Source organism: Odocoileus virginianus, chromosome 7 (genome assembly GCF_023699985.2).
Source record: "Odocoileus virginianus isolate 20LAN1187 ecotype Illinois chromosome 7, Ovbor_1.2, whole genome shotgun sequence".
In the NCBI taxonomy this organism is placed as follows: Eukaryota; Metazoa; Chordata; class Mammalia; order Artiodactyla; family Cervidae; genus Odocoileus; species Odocoileus virginianus.
The window spans coordinates 84900650-84918057 of record NC_069680.1 but is presented as its reverse complement, the minus strand read 5'-3'; the positions used below and the strand labels follow the sequence as shown (position 1 = coordinate 84918057).

General features: G+C 43.1%; 1 protein-coding gene and 1 long non-coding RNA gene across 2 annotated transcripts in view; one reads left to right on the top strand and one right to left on the bottom strand.

The window, feature by feature from the left end:
• The window catches only part of GNPAT (glyceronephosphate O-acyltransferase), a 37515-nt gene extending 34551 nt beyond the window's left edge, over positions 1 to 2964 (top strand). Inside the window, 1 exon segment of the mRNA XM_020911674.2 lies at positions 2671 to 2964. Coding sequence (XP_020767333.2) covers positions 2671 to 2714 — 44 coding nt within the window. The 3' untranslated portion in view covers positions 2715 to 2964.
• LOC139036100 (uncharacterized) lies at positions 63 to 15014 on the bottom strand. The gene is made up of 3 exons (XR_011488844.1): positions 14898 to 15014; positions 10714 to 10920; positions 63 to 6590 (listed from the first exon to the last, which is right to left on the bottom strand). It is a non-coding gene; the product is annotated as an uncharacterized lncRNA (long non-coding RNA).
• Between the last annotated feature and the right edge of the window lie 2394 nt (positions 15015 to 17408).

Sequence of the window (17408 nt, the reverse complement as noted above, 5' to 3'; positions counted from 1 at the left end):
AAAGTACGGCACTAAATTATCAAAATGAACAGCAGTCGAGCTTTAATACACACAGAGAACTATTTTTGTTTTGTTTTTGGTTTTTTATATTCATAGATAAGGTTTACTCCAATGTCTACATAAAAATGAGTTGATGTTAATTAGGAAAAAGTTTTTCCAAAGGGGTTAAAATTTATCAACAACAGAATTTGGTCCTTCCCTTTAGGCAAAGAACTATTTCATCATCTAGAGTTTTCTCAAGGAACTAAGGAGAAAACTAACAGCAAACACACCAGGCATAAAATAGGCAGTCTTATACAGCATAAAAATGATCAGCTTCTAACATAACTAATCAGGGTGCATGATCTAGTCCTGGTGACATCAAGAAAATTCCTCTCCTTCTAGTCCTTGGATTCATTAGCTCCCATTTCATTGCCATGGACCTTAGTTTCTTGAACAGGGCCTGAACCCAGGCCCTTAACAATGAAAGCACAGAGTCCTAACCACTGGACTGCCTGGTTAGGACTATAAATAGCCTTCTATTTATAGTATGTCTGAAATTTCAGAATACATAACCTTGAAACCTTGAAATTTTGTGGTGATGGTGTTCAGTTCCTAAGTCGTGTCTGACTCTGCGACCCGTGGATGGCAGCACGCCAGGCGTCCCTGTCTTTCACCATCTCCCACAGCTTGCTCAAACTCATGTCCATTGAGTCAGTGATGCCTTCCAACCATCTCGTCCTCTGTTGCCCCCTTCTCCTCTTGCCCTCAATCTTTCCTAGTATCAGGGTCTTTTCCAGTAAGTCGACTCTTCACATCAGGTGGCCTGAGTATCGGAGCTTTAGCTTCAGCATCAGTCCTCCCAAATGAATATTCAGGGTTGATTTCCTTTACGATTGACTGGTTTGATCCCCTTACTATCCAAGGGACTCTCAAGAGTCTTCTCCAAAACCACAGTTCAAAAGCATCAGTTCTGCAGCGCTCGGCTTTTTTATGGTCCAACTCTCACATCCATGACTTCTGGAAAAACTGTAGCTTTGACTATGTGGATCTTTGTTAGCAAAGTGACATCTCTGCTTTTTAATATGCTGTCTAGGTTTTTCATAGGTTTTCTTCCAAGAAGCAAGTATCTTTTTAAAAATGTCATAGCTGCAGTCACCGTCCACAGAGGCCACTAAAATTAAGTCTGTCATTGTTTCCATTCTTTGCCTGTCTATTTGCCATGAAATGATGGGACCAGATGCCATGATCTTAGCTTTCTGAATGTTGAGTTTTAAGCCAGCTTTTTCACTCTCCTCTTTCATCTTCATCAAGAAGCTCTTTAGTTCCTCTTTGCTTTCTGCCATTAGGGTGGTATCGTCTGCATATCTGAGGTTGTTGATATTTCTCCCCCGGCAATCTTTATTCCAGTTGTGCTTCATCCAGCCCAGCATATCGCATGACCTACTCTGTATATAAGTTAAATAAACAGGGTGACAATATACAGCCTTGACGTCCTCCTTTCCCAGTTTTGAGCCTGTCTGTTTATTCCATATCTGGTTCTGTTTCTTCTTGACCTGCATCCAGGTTTCTCAGGAGGCAGGTAAGTTGGTCCGGTATTCCCATCTCTTTAAGAATTTTCCACAGTTGGTTATGATCCACACAGTCAAAGGCTTTAGCATAGTCAGTGAAGCAAAAGTAGATGGTTTTTGGGATTCTCTTGCTTTTTCTGTGAGACAATGGGTGTTGGCAATTTGATCTCTGGTTCCTCTGCCTTTTCTCAATCCAGTTTGTACATCTCTAGCTTGGAGGATTTTGAGCATTACCTTGCGAATGAACGCAATTGTGAGGTAGTTTGAACATTTCTTTAGCATTGCCTTCCTTTGGGATTGGAATGAAAACTGACCTTTTCCAGTCCTGTGGCCACTGATGAGTTTTCCAAATTTGCTGGCATATTGAATGCAGCACTATAATAGCATCACCTTTAAGGATTTGAAATACCTCAGCTGGAATTCTGTCACCTCTACTAGCTTTGTTCATAGTAATGCTGCTTAAAGCCTACTTGACTTCACACTCTAGGATGTCTGACTCTAGGTGAGTGACCACACCATCATGGTTATCTGGGTGATTAAGACCTTTTTTGTACAGTTCTTTGGTGTCTTTTTGCCACCTCTTATTATCTTCTTCTGTTAGGTCCATATCACTTCTGTCCTTTGTTGTGCCCATCTTTTGCATGATATGTTCCCTTGGTGTCTCTGATTTTCTTGAAGAGATCTCTAGCCTTTCCCATTCCTTTGTTTTCTTCTATTTCTTTGCATTGTTCACTTAAGATTTTTTTTTTTAATCTCCCTGCTATTCTTTGGAATTTGGTGAGAGAGGCACAAAGCTAAAACAGACACCAAAACCCTCATTCTGAGGATGATGGAGTTGATTTCTTAATCTCAGAAGGCAACTGTGTGAGTGTAAACATACTGGAACATGCTAGCCTTGAAGTTCAGGAAATGTGGCTGGGGGCACAGTGGCCATGCCCATCGCCTCTTTGAGACACTGCTGCTTCTCTTATTAAGGGTGCCGCTGTCTCCACTGATCCCTTTTCAGTCTGTAAAACTGCACAAGTGTCGTGTGTTTCTCTTTTGCCAGTGCCCAGGCAGTTGTACGAGGAAGGGCAAACTCAGTGTCATCTCATGAGCCATCTCTCTGTTTTCACCTCAGGCTGTAAAACACCGGTAGGAAAACCAGCAACTGCGAAGCTTTAATGATTGCCAAATGGTTACGGAAAAATTGGTCGTGTTGTTTCTGTCATTCACGGACTCGTATTACAACAAAGAGAGAAGTAAAGGAAGAGACCCATCTTCTCATCCTTTATAAGGCTTCGAGAACAGTGGACTCAGTACAGAGGGAAAGCCATCAATTTAAGCAGTCAGTGAAATCTCCTCCACAAAGGTTAAAAAGACATTTGTGTCCAACCCTGTGTGTGTTTTAAAATAAAACAGGCTTTTGGAAACATGTTTGGAAATAGAAAGCCTAGCTTCTATTTCACTAACACTTTCGATTTATTACATGTATTTAACTGTTATGTTGACTTCTGAATTAAAAATGCAGCATCAACTCTATAAAGGCTCTGGCTATCAAAACTACTAGAAAGGGCATGTCTTACGCTTCTCATGACTTTAATTCAGGTTGCCTCAAACAAGTACACATTTGACAAAGATATACAATAAAGTAGCTAGCTTCTGTTAAACTGCCACCCAGGGGCCTTAATAAGTAAAACTGAATTAGAGAAAGTACATGTGACAAAGAGAAGTTATGAGATGTATCATAAATAGGCTTAACAATTCAAAGGAAGAAAAGTTTGAAATAAGATGGGCAAAAAGCAAAAACCTTGACCGCTCGCCACTTCTGGAACGGCATTTAAGCTGAGAATTTGGATGAGATCAGCCAGTCCTCGAAATGTGGGGCTGAGGTGACAGAGGAGGGGGCAAGGGGTGAGCGTGCAGAGAGGACTGTGATCAGAATGTCCTGGGATTGGTTCTGAAGGACCTGGAAGACCAGTGTAACGGAAACAAGAGCCATGGAAAATGAAATTAAAAAGAAAGGCAGGTATATTCATCTGCTTGGGCTGCCATAATGAAATACCACAGAGTGGGCGGCTTAAACAGCAGAAATTCGGTTTTTTACAGTTCTGGAGGGTCAAAGTCCAAGAGCAAGGTGCCAGCAAGGTAGGTTTCATTCTGAAGCCTCTTTCCTGGGCTTGTAGGAGGCCACCATCTTGCAGTGTGCTCACCTTACCTCTCTGTGTGTCTGAAGACAGAACAGTCTCTGGTATCTCTTCTTAGAAGGGCGTTACCCCATCAAACTAGGGCCCCACCTCATTTGCCCAATCTAACCCTAATTACTGCCAACGGCTCCAGATATGTCACACTGGGGAATTAGGGCTTCAATATCTGAATTTCGAACTATGGTGCTGGAGAAGACTGTTGAGAGTCCGTTGGACAGCAGGGAAATCAAACCAGTCAATCCTAAAGGAAATCAATCCTGAACATTCATTGGAGGGACTGATGCTGAAGCTCCAATACTTTGGCCACCTGATGTGAAGAGCTGACTCATTGGAAAAGATCCTGATACTAGGAAAGATTGAGGGCAAGAGGAGAAGGGGGCAACGGAGGACAAGATGGTTGGAAGGCATCACCGACTCAATGGACATGAGTTTAAGCAAGCTCTGGAGATGGAGAAGGGCAGAGAAGTCTGGCGTGCTGCAGTCCGTGGGGTCGCAAAGAGTCGGACACTGAGCGACTGGACAACAGCAACAATCTGAATTTGGGGACCACCATTCAGTCCATAGCAGCAAGGTTCAATTTCTGCAGTGCCTTAGAGACTTCTTGTAAAACGTTTGAATAGGAATATAAATCCCATGGGAAATGCTGAAACGTGGTTTCAGCATTTGGTTGTAGGACTGTCTATCCAAATGGCTGGAATGTGCGTTTGTTCCCCAGAGGCCCAGCTGTTTGTGCTGCACATCTGGATTGGAGAGTCCCTCACCGAGTCCATGCGTTGGGGGCAGCGGGGCCCTCTGTGTGGCTCTGCTTGTTGGGAAGCCAGAGAAGACTGCCTGAGAGCGGAGGAGTCAGTTGAACAGTTCTTGGCTTGTATGGATCGTATGGCTTGCCAGCTAAACAGCCCTGAGCTGCTGCCCTCCAGGCAGTCCAGAGCAGTGGGGAGGCCGGGCCCTGTCCAGTCCTTGCTGAGTGGGTGTGCCTTAGAAAGACTCCCCATGCACCCAGTCTGGTTACTTGTTTTACCGTGCTAGGTATGTGTTGAAGACTGAGTAAGATGACTTTTATTTACTTTTTGATGTGTCTGTAATGCATTTCCAGTTTGAGGACAAAGCTGCTTGGGTGCAAATGGCTGTGGAGTTGTCTCCTGGCCAGTTCTGGCATCAGAGCCAGGCAAGGAAGCCCATAGTGGAGAGGCAGGAAAAGGCGGTACAGCCCAGACAGTTGAGGTCTTGCCGTAGGGGCAGCTGTGGGAGGTGAGAGGGGTGGGTGGGGCTTTTTCCCTCTCAGTCTCCTCAGACCCTCTCAAGTCACCCAAGTCAATCTAACGTTTTAGTCAAAGAACAGCGTGCTTCCTATGCTGATGGGGCTTCAAAGTGGGTATCCTGTACCCTGCCCCACATGAGCTCCTGCACACACGTGCGGTTACAAGCCACACTGTGGTTCCTAAACTGCCCCTGCCCCCATCCCATCTATAAATTGTGGGCCTGCCCTTGCTTTGAAGTAAGTAAAAGAAAGACCCATAGCATCTGGTTTTCCAGGACAGTCTCCCATCCTAACACCACACAACGTAGCAGCCAAGAAGAGTCTGAAGCCCAGCTGGCTGTGAAATCCAGCAACCATACATGAGCCCTGTGTGATTTGCTTAACATCTGAAAGCCTCAACTTCCTTATCCATAAAATGGGGATGATGAGAGTACCAGTTGAGTTGTAAGAAATACTGTCAGCAAAATGTTAGATCCCGTCTTTGGCAGTAAGTATAACCTGTTGTTACCATGACTAATGACTGTGACACACCCTACTCGGCCTCCAGAGTAAATGAGGTTGGACGCTTCCAGAGTGGTCAGTACGGCCATAGGCCCTTGCATCCCTTACTGACAACCTCAGGAGCCAGCCTCAGTCCAGCTCTTTAACCCAAGAGCGTTACCTGTGCCTCACTGGGCTGTCTCACAGACACCTGCTGTCCAAGGCCAGCTGCGCCATGGTGGAAATCACAGCTTTCCAGATATCCCTTCTTCCTCTCACCAATAGGATCGAATCCTCCAGTGTGGGCTAGAAGACAGATTTTGATGTGTTATTTGACTCCGTTTGTATCTTTACTTTTTTGTTTTTCCAGATTAAAGTTATCAACTCTGACAGAAGTATGACTTCCCCTTCAGTAGGTTCAAACACATTTTTTCTAGAGCCCACCCTGGGCTGGTTGCTTTCTAGGCCTGCATATTTGCTGTCAACCAGGGGTTTCCCATCACTGGGAAACTGTTACCTTGACATTTCCCTTCACTTTTCTGCACTGGATTCCCCTCTCTCTTGGATCCCATGTCTTTCTTTTTATCTGTTTATTAATTTTAGTGAAGCACATGTTCTAGGGGTATGAGGGAAGTATTTTAGATTTCACCTGCTTAAAAATATCTTTCCACAGTCAAGTTGTCTGATGGCTTAGCTGGGCATAGAGTTCTAGGGTAGAGATAATTTTCCTTCAGTATTTTGAAAAGCATTTCTCCTTTATCTTCTGTTTTCTAAAGTTGATTAGAACATTCCGATCCCTGAATGTAAAGTACTTGCTTTCTCAGAAAATCTTCAGGATCTCCCTTCTGAAATTTCAGGTGATGGGCTTTGTTCTCAGTGACTTTCTGTTTGTGGCTCAAGCAAATTTATGATCTTACTGTTCAGGTCAGAAGTCTGAGAGGGAACCTCAGTGGGCTGCCTTCTGAGGCTGTCATGGGTGTATGTTTCCTCACCTTTTCCAGCTTCCAAAGACCACCATGTGCCTCAGCTCCTGGCTCCCCTTAAAGCCACGGTGTCCAGCTGAGTCCTCACAGTGCCTCTTCCTGCTTCTCTCTTCTGTCTCTCTCTCTTCCACTTTTTAAAAACAGGGTGGTATAATTGAAATAGCATTACATTAGTTTCAGGTGTAAATGTCATAATTCAGCATTTGTATACATTGCAAAATGATCCCCACAATAAGTCCAGTTATTACTCGTCACCAAATATAGTTACAGAATTCTTTTTTCCTGTCATGGGAACTTTTAAGACCTATTCTCAACAACTGTCAAGAATGCAATACAGTATTATTAATTAGAGTCACCATCCTGTACATCACATCCCCAGGACTTAACTCATTTTGTAACTGGAAGCTTGTTCCTTTTGACCCACCCCACCCCTGGATCCATTTCATCCACGTCCAAACCTGCTGCCTCAGGCAACCACCTATCTGTTCTCTATATCCATGAACTCAATTTTTCCTTTTTTTTTTCCCTTTAGATTCCACATGTAAGTAAGATTGTATGGTATTTATCTTTTCCTGTGTGACTTCACTTAGCATAATGCCCTCGGAGTCCATCCAGACTGTCATAAATGGCAAGATTTCCTTCCTTTTTTATGACTGAGCAGTATTCTACTGTATATAAATACCACAACTTCTCTATCCATTCATTTACTGATGGACATTAAGGTTGCTTTAATGTCTCAGCTATTAAGATTAGGGCTCCCCAGGTGGCGCTAGTGGTAAAGAACTTGCTGCCAATGCAGGAGACATGAGACCCTGGTTTGATCCCTGGGTCAGGAAGATCCCCTGGAGGAGGGTATGACCCACTCTAGTATCCTTACCTGGAGGACCCCATGGACAGAGGAGCCTGGTGGGCTACAGTCCGTGGGGTGGCAAAGAGTCAAACACAAACTGAAGCAACTTAGCACACAACAGGCAAAGTCTTAGCTGCTTCTGTGTAGACTCTTGAGGCTTGAAACCTTTGATTTCTTTGGAAACTGAGCCATTAAATACTGAGAAAAAGGAAACGATTCCACAAATAACTAACACATAAACAATTAACTTTCCTTAGAAAGTGTGATTCTTCCCCAGCTGTGTTAAATGGAAATGAAAAAATAAGATTTTCCATCTGTGTCAGTTTGACAAAGTAGAGACAAAGCAACTCGTTTGGCTTTCTTTTCCCATGGGGAACTCATAGGTAGAAAGATTTATCAGTTTCTTCAGGCAAGCCTGTAGGTTAAAGCAGAACACATCTGTATGGTCGTAACTAGCTGTATGTATGTGTTAGTGGTTGACAAGTGTTGTCTCAGAGTCACCTGGAGAGCTGGCTGAACATACAGGTTCCCGGGTAGCCCCACTAGGGCGGGCCTGGAGTTCCAAGCACAGTGTCTAGGTCGGACGGCTCCAGGAAGGCAGGATCTTGGGGCCACGGGCAGAAGTCAGTCAAGGTCACCCAAGTGGCCAGTTCTCAGGCTGTGATGAGCTGCCCCATGGACGGAGGGGCGGAGCCAGGACTTAGCCAGAGCTGGGCTGCAGCAGCTCTGCCAGCAGATACTCGGACAGCAATGATGCGGGTTTCCTATTAATGATACTCTGAAACAGGAGCACTACTAATTTACTTTCGCTGGCCAAAGCAGTATGAACATCTACATCTTTCTTTTCTCCACTGCGCTGGGTCTTTGCTGCACTGGGCTTTCTCTACTTGCATTGTGCGGGTTTCCCGTTGTAGTGGCTTCTCTTCTTGTGGAGCACAGGCTCTAGTGCATGAGCTTAGTTGCTCATATGGAATCTTAGTTCCTGGACCAGGGATTGAACCCAGGTCCCCTGCATTCCAAATGGATTCTTAACCACCGGACCACCAGCCAAGTCCCTACATCTACATTTTCCCAATGGTTTTATTTTCCTTTCTTACCTGTTCATGATGTTTCTTTTGTAGGTTTGGACTAGACTTCTTCAGAAGTGCATTAAAGAGTGTGAAATTAGAAAAACCTAATCCCACTGCAGGTCAGGAGAGCTGGACCACATATGCTCTTCTGCAGGTTTCCAGCCACCTGTACCAGTGCTGATACGTGGGGATAGGACCAGGCCACAGTCTTGCCTCCCGTAGATGGGTCTTCTGGGCACCCATTCAGGCTGCTGCCACCTGCCCCTTAAACAGTGATCACAACAGCTAACGTGCATTAAGCACTTGCTGTGTGCCGGGCACCATCTTAAATCCCTTACATGTGTTCACTCATTTACTCCTGCAGACAGCAGGCTGCATGTTACTCTACCTCCACCATATGGCTGCCCAGACAGACTGAGGTTAAATAACCCACCCAGATTCACACAGCAAGAAAGTTGGAACAAACTGTCAAGCAGTCATTTTACCGTGGAGCTGTCCCTGGGAGCCGGCTGTGCACAAAAGCAGAGATACTGTGCTGGATCACAGGAGAGGCTCCACTTCCAAGGAGAAAGTAGGGGAAAGAGCGCCTTCCCAGGGGAAGAAAGACCAGCTGTTCCTGCAAGTCCTGGTCCTCACGAAGGGGGCAGCCAAGGACGGCAGGCAGGCTGGAGCTAGGCTGAGGGCCCACAGAGACTCTGGCCTTTCTGCCCCAGGACTGGAGAGAGGGCTGGGAAGGGCAGCTGGGGCAGCGGTGCTAGTGGGGCCACATTCCCATCACTGGCCCCTGCTTCGTGGTGTCCAGAAAGCTGGAGGGATAGCACGCCCTACTGTCCGCATAGGCATGGCCGTAGCCCGGCCCTGGGGCCTGTTCCCAGCTGGCCAGGGCACCAACCCAGGCCCAAGCCTGCTGCGACCTTGTACCAGGCCCTGAAGCCTCAGTTTCTCGTCTCTTCCATGAGGGGGCACCTGTTCACTCCCGGTGCTCTAGCCCACAGGAAGCATCCAGTAAAGATCAGATCATTGCCGGCTCTTACTGTCCTCACACACGGGCACTGCAGAGGCTGGGCCCCCTCGCCCCCAGCCGGTCCTGTGGGTAGTGGCCCTCGTGGCCAGCAGAGCGCTTCCCAGGGGTAGGTGTCAGTGACCCTGCTGGTGGGATGCTCATGGCATCTCCATTGGCTCAGGTTGTCCTTAGCTTGAGAGGAGGAAATTATGCTCTTTAAGTGTACAATTCATGAGTTGAAACTGAAGGTACTGCTCTGCTTGAAAACCTGAAGCTTCCCATTGTGCAAGCTGTCAGGCGTGGCAGCCTCTGAACTGAAGAGCTTAAGGTCAGGGATGCGGGCAAGGCCTCAGTAGGCCGGGGTGCACCCAAGGCCAGACAGGGCCACCTCTGTGCCACGCACCTTCAGCAGAGCCTTAATATTAGTCATTTGATCCTCAGGATAACTGTGAGGTTGTTACCCTTAGGTTAATCCTTTTATCCCCAGGAAACCCGAGCTGGTGGACTGTGACATGATGATTTAAATTGTTTCCATTTACTGTTTCCATTTCATGAATGCTTTTGGTGAAACACCCACCCCAACAGGACTATATAATGTTCAATCACAGGCCAGAGGCCAAAGGGATGGAGTTGCAGGAGCCCAGGCAATGGCCCAGAGCTGCTCAGGGCAGGACCTGGGGAAGCAAAAGTGCAGGTCCAAGGGGTGGGGGTGGGTCACTTAAGCTGCCCCGGGACTCAGCTGAGGACAGAATCTTCCTGGAGTGGAGACAGGCTCCCACAGTGAGGCCACTATGGCTTCCTGCTGGGGTATCAGCTTTGCTGTCATCACTGAGCCCCACAGCCTCCTTCCTCTCTCTCTGTCTCTAATTCTTTATTTAAAATCACCGTCCAAATATACATATGTGGATGAATATTTCTTGATGTTTCCACTTTTCTCCTTATGTTTTTTCTTTTCCTTTCTCACAGCTCAAACAATTAAGCTTCCTTTTCTTTGTCTTAGGGGAAATTATTAATAGCAGTAGGATGGAAGGCAGAAAGAATTGCCAGCAAAATGTTTCCCTCTTAGACTTTTAGACTTGTTTTCAAGGAACTAGGGATAAAACTACCATATGACTCAGCAATTCCACTACTGGGCATACATCCTGAGAAAATCATAATTCAAGATGACACATGTCCATTGGAGCACGATTTACAATAGCCAGGACGTGGAAGTAACCTAAATGTCCATTGACAGATGAATGGATAAAGATGTGGTACATATACACAATGGAACATTATTCAGCCACAAAAAGGAACAAAATTGTGCCATTTGTTGTTGTTGATCACTTACCAAGTCGTGTCCAGCTGTTTGTCACCCCATGGACTGCAGCACATCAGGCTTCCCTGTCCTTCGCTATCTCCAGGAGCTTGCTCAAACTCACGTCCATCGAGTCAGTGATGCCGTCCAACCATCCCATCCTCTGTCGTCCCCTTCTCCTGCTTCCCTCAGTCTTTCCCAGCATCAGGTCATTTGTAGTGAGGTGGATAAACCTGGAGTCTGTTTCAAACAGAGTGAAGTCAAGTCATAAAGAGAAAAACAAATATTGTATATTAACACACGTACAAGGAATCTAGAAAAATGGGACTGATGAACCTATTTGTAGGGAAGGCATAGAAACCAGATGTAGAGAATGGACTGTGGACACAGCATGGAAGGAAAGGTTGGGATGAATTCAGAGAGCAGCACTGACATATATAAACTACATGCATGAAATAGATAGCTAGTTGGAAGCTGTTGTATAACACAGGAAGTGAGGCTTGGTGCTCTGTGCCAAGCTAGGGGAGTGGGGTGGGGGGTGGGGTGGGAGGGAGTTTCAAAGGGGGGATATATACATAAGTATATTTATATATACTTAGAGCTGATTCACATTGTTGTACAGTGGAAACTAACACAACACTGGAAAGCAATTATCCTCCAATTTAAAAACAAATCCTATGATAAACTCTAATGGAAAAGAATATTTTAAAAATATTTTTAAAAGAACATATGTATATACATACATGAAAAAAGACTTTGAGAAAAGGTTGCTGCTTGCCAAAAACAATTTATTACTGTAAGACATTTTCTGCCATGTGTATTTTTCCATTTTCCCTTCTACATTATCTGTGTAAGCCTTGTAAACACATCGTAATCCAAGACAGCTGAGATTTGTAAATAAAACATAAATCAACGTTTAAAACAAATAAACCTGAGGCAGAAGATAGGATTTGCAGGGAGGAGCAAGGCTCCAAGAAAGGAGTGAGAAGGAAAGACACCTCCCCCGACCACCACCTGGTCCTGAAGTTCTTCAGAAAGAAAGATGGCCTTGGGGCTGGGGGGGCAGGGAGGGGTTTGTCCTACAGGATTCAGTCTACTGTTGAATCCAGAAATCAACAGTGGGGTGCTGGGTTATGGGTGGGGCAGCAAGCAGGGCAGGGTGAGGAGTGTTGGCAAGAACCCAGACCCTGGGGTTCATTGTAACAGTAAAACCTGATATCCTTAATGTCCTTTGTGAGGTAAAAGATGACCTTCCCAACCCAGGGATTGAACCCAGGCCTCCCCCACTGCAAGCAGATTCTTTACCATCTGAGCCACCAGGGAAACCCATATAAAGGGACAGTCAGACAAAAAGCAAGCTCAGGAAAAATAAACATGAAAACAGATTGGAAATGAAAAACTCGGTAGAAGTCTGGAAGATGAAGACATTTCTCACACATTAGGGCAAAAAGAAATAGAAAGATGAAAATTGGAAAGTAATCTTTCCCTCTGAGGTTCTAATTATCTGCATTCTAAATGTGATGCCCCTGTAAAAGTTTCTTTGTGCTCTTGTCTGAATACCTTCTTCTAACCTATCTTCCAGTTCAATAATGCTGCATCTGATTTTCTCTTTAACTCAATCTATTGGTTCTCAATTTCAGGTTTTGAGTTTTACAGCTCTAGGCTCTCCATTTCATTATTTTGTGTGTTGGCTTTTTCATTTCTGGTTCTGAGAAACCCTGAATTTTGTCATTTATTCCTGAGAACATATTAAAATTGTACCTGATAACTCTTTTATCTGGGTCCTCTGTTAAGTCTGTTTCTGTTGTCTGTTGTTTCTCTTTCGTTTGAATCAAATGGTCTCTTTCTCTCATAGATCTCACTATTTTTATTTATTTATTTTTTCCATTTAACTATTTTTATTTGAGGACTAAACACCGTATATAAAAAAGTTACAGACTGTTTGAGAATTTTATATCCTCACTGAAAGATTTGGCATTTGCTTCTGGCTGTTCACTGGAGGAACTAGCAACCACAAATCCCCTTCATCTATGGTTTACGAGGAGTCCACCCTCAGCTTCTGTCCTTTGACAGCCTCTTTATTTCTGGTTTGTCTTTGACTTTCAGAGTTCCAGTCCTAAAAGCCTACCTGTGACTGGTTCATGCTGCTGTATGGCAGAAACCAACACTACAGTTTAAGGCAATTATCCTCCAATTAAAAATTTTAAAAATAAAAGTTCATAAATCACATACGTTTGTTTAATGGGTAAATCTGCTTTAGGAAGTAGGCAAAGAAGTATATTATTGCTAGGTTAAAGGGCGTGTGCATGCGTGCTCAGCCGCGTCAGTCATGCCCGACTCTGTGACCCTAGGACTGTAGCCCGCCAGGCCTGTCCATGGTATTCTCCAGACAAGAGTACTGGAGTGGGTTTGCCCTCCGCTGGGGGATCTTCCCAATCCAGGGATTCAACCTGCATCTCCTGTGTCTCCTGTATTGCAGGCAAATTCTTCACCCACTGAGCCACCTGGGAAGCCCTGGAATAATTCTATAATTTCAAGTTATCCAGGGAATCAGTTTATGGTAATTATTAATTCTGGCTTGGTTTATGTAACCTTGCTTAATGTGTTTAACTGGTATAGTAGTCTGAAATCGACTTATCAGGCAAAACTAATGAAGTGTGACATGAGAAACACAGCTCTTTTCCTGCAGCTTTCCTTCTTGGTGGTTTAGTCCCGAAGTCGTGTCCGGATCTTTGTGACCCCATGGACTGGAATCTGCCAGGCTCCTCTGTCCATGAGATTCTCCAGGCAAGAATACTAGAGTGGGTTGCCATTTCCTTCTCCAGGGGATCTTCCTGCCCAGTAATTGAACCCAGGTCTCCTGTATTGCAGGCAGATTCTTTACCAACTGAGCTACAAGGGAAGCTCTTTCCTACTTAAATGACACCTACCCAGTGGCTTAGGAGCATCCCTCGCCTCTGCATGGCGCCATCACAAGCATTTTAACCCCCGAGGCAGTTACTGTGTGTTTGAGGCTGTTTAATATCAGTCTTACTCAGAACTTGAGAGCTTGTTTGGAGGTTCTCGCAGGGGAGCGCAGCTACTCATATACCCTTGACTGAAGACAGTCCTCCTCCAGGGACGACGGCCCTACAACATTTTGGGACTTCCCTGGTGGCTTAGATGGTAATGCGTCTGCTTATAATGTGGGACACTGGGCTTCGACCCCTGGGTCGGGAAGATCCCTGGAGAAGGGAATGGCAACCCACTCCAGTACTCTTGCTGGGAAAATCCCAAGGATGGAGGAGCCTTGTAGGCCACAGTCCATGGGGTCCCAAAGAGTTGGACAGGGCTGAACGACTTCACTTTTCTTTCACTCAGAACTTAACAATGTACATCTTGTGATTAGTGGAAATAGTCTTATTGTAACTATCTCATTAACTCAAGCCTGCAACTTAATTCTTTTAAGGAAGTTAAAAAAATATCCTCTGACTTAAAGAAGTACATATAATTTTGACAGAGTACCCAAAATGTGTACAGATAAGCCTTTGGAAAAAGAGCAACCTATCCTGGTGAGATGTCAACATCAGACAGAATCCAATCACACAGCTCAGTGACTTAGAGCAGGGGCCCCCAACCCCAGGGCCACAGAGCAGTACTGGTCTGGCCTCTGAGGACCTGGGCTGCATAGTAGGAGATGAGTGGCAGGCGAGCGACTGAAGTTTCCCCATCTGTCACTGCCGCTCCCCAGCACTCGTGTCACATTCGTGGTGGCGTTAGATTCTAATAGGAGCTCGAATCCTACGTGAACTGCACATGAGAGGGATCTAGGTTGCATGCTCCTTACGAGAATCTGAGGTAGAGCTGAGGCAGTGATGTGCCCGCTGATTCTGCATGATAGTGAGTTGTGTAATTATTTCATTATATATCACAATGTAACAAATAATAGAAATAAACTGCTTAATAAATGTAATGAGCTTGAATCATTCCCAAACCATCTCTTCTACCCCACACCCCTACTCTAGTCCATGGAATTATCTTCCATGAAACCAGTCCCTGGTGCCAAAAAGGTCAGGGACCTCTGACTTAGAACTTAGAGGAATGTCCTCTGAGTTCAAGTTCCACTTAGTTAGGGACCCCTTTGTAGACTGGACTACTTGCAAATTATTTAACTTCAAAAAATTGAAATTCCTTCATAGACTGGTGTGAAGAATAAATCATCTGTTAAGGGGGCTTACCACACAGCCTGGAACATAGTAATTGCTGATCAATGGTCCTCCAAAGGAAGGTTCACACATTGCTTGTCATACTTGAATTTTTTCACACAAATCTTCTGATTCCTATTGATTCAGACACAAAAATAATCTTGTCTTCAGAAAATGTACTTAGAAATACCAATTTGAAATGATTCTGTACATAAGTAATGTTTCGGTTAATGACAGAATGAAAAAACTGGGCCTGTGACCTGGTCTTGAACACAGCCTGCCACTCAGTGGGGAAACACCTCAGCCAGGTGTCTGGCTATCCCTGAGTCATCGGAACAAGGAGTATAATGATACCTATTTTCCAGGTTATTGTGAGGATCAAATGAGATCAAGCATGTAACAAAAGGTGGTGCAAACTAGAAATCTCATAAACTATAACCGTCATTAGTTTTAAAGAAATGTACTCAATAGCATTTATTTAAAAGCTTTTATCATTAATGTTATGCCCAACACTGCTCTAGGCAAGTTGATGGCAAAAAAATGAAAGGCAAATATTCTCTGTGCTAATGAAACATACCTGTTTCTCAGTATATAGAGAATGTATTTAACATGCATATATTTACATATCCTGTACATCGCTGACACAGTTGGAAATGGGGATGAGATTCAGTGGGATCCTTTACTCCTTTTAAGAGCTCTGACCGTCCCAGAAGCTTAGGGAGGCTCATTATACTTGAAGTGACACAAGTCACGTGTGTCACACTGTATGATTTTTCATTCTTATTGTTCAGCAATCAAAAGGAAAGGGGATGTGTCTCATTACTTCACCATCGTTATTATCATGCTGCACTCACCTCATGAATGACATGAGCATTGGATATCAATGCAAAAATGCTAATGAAATATTCATTAGAATCAGGCAGTATATTAAAAGAATTATGTGTTACAACAAGATAGAATTAATTCATAGAGTGAAGTATGATTCAGTGTTAGGAAATCTTTCTTAAAAACTTACCAAATTAATATGAAAAAGGAGAAAAAAATACTCTAAATAGATGCTGATATTCATTTGATAATTCAACATGCATTCCTGACCTTAAAAAATTAAAATTGCAACTCTCAGTTAACTGAAATACATGATCACTTCCTTAATGTAATGACCAAAAGCCAACATCATGCTTTGAGGACAAACAAGAAAAAAAAAACTTCTAGTAGATATGTATCTACTGTAATTCCTAATTCCTTTATATTAACATCAAGCAAAAACTATGATTTAATATAGGTTTAGGTGTTCAATTTAATACAGGATATTAAAAGAACTACATAAGATGTATAAAAATTTAAGAGGCAAAATTATGTTTAGAATCACATCTTGGGTGATGTAATTACACACTGGAAAACTCTAAAAAAGAAACCCCAGAAAACTCAGTACATTCCTTACATACAATCAGAAAATATAATGGATTTCATTCACAAAAGCATTAACAGATGAAGTACCAAGGAATAAATTCACCAAGAAATGTATAAAATCTACCTGAAGAAAATTTGAAAATGCTACTGAAATATGAAAGTACCCTTGCATAAACAAAATAGGAATAAAATAAATAGGAAGATTCAAAATTATAAAGATGTCAGACTTCCCTAAATAAATCTACATTTGAGATTATTTCAATGAAAATGACAACTGTTTGGCAGGATGGTAAGGAATGTTATTAAATTACTTAAAATTGGATAATAAATATGTGAGAATACTTAGAAAAAAAACTGAAACAGCAGAAGAATGAGACCAGTTGTACCCACTGTCAAATTAAAAATCTACAATTAAGATTGTTAATGGAACAGAAATCACCGATTCAGTAAAACAGAATACAGAGCCTAAAAGTGTACTCAGATCCACATCTAATAAAAGTAATATATTATTAAAATAGCATTTCAGGTAACTGGGGGGAAAAGAAGGATGATTCAAAAATACTGCAACAATTTGCTAATTATTTGTGAGGAAATGGGATTCTTACATCATTCTTCACTCTAAAATAAATGATAGATGGAGCAAACTATCAAGTATTAAAATATAATAAATTACTAAAAGAAAAGCATGAATGTTTTTGGAATCTGAAAGTGGGTAAGGCTTTTCAAAACCTAATAGAAACCATACAAATCACACAGAAAAAAACTCGGATAAATATGGCTTCATAGGAGATTAACAGTTACTATACTATGAAAATAAATACATGAATGAATAAATAGATGAATAAATGACAAACTAGGGAAAAATCTGTAACACAGTATACATGAAAATTAATTTCTTCACTATACCATAAACTACAAAATCATAATACAAAGATCATCAAAGAAAAGAATGGCAAAAGACATTTATGGAGCTTAAAAAGAAAGATATGCAAGGCTGCTGAAACTCACTCATAAAAATTACAAACAAAACACGGTAAGATTTTTCACAGATGAGTAAAGAATAAATGTTATTACTAATCAGAATAATCTTATTAAAAAGTGAATGACAAAAAGTAGTGAATGAATAAACAGTGA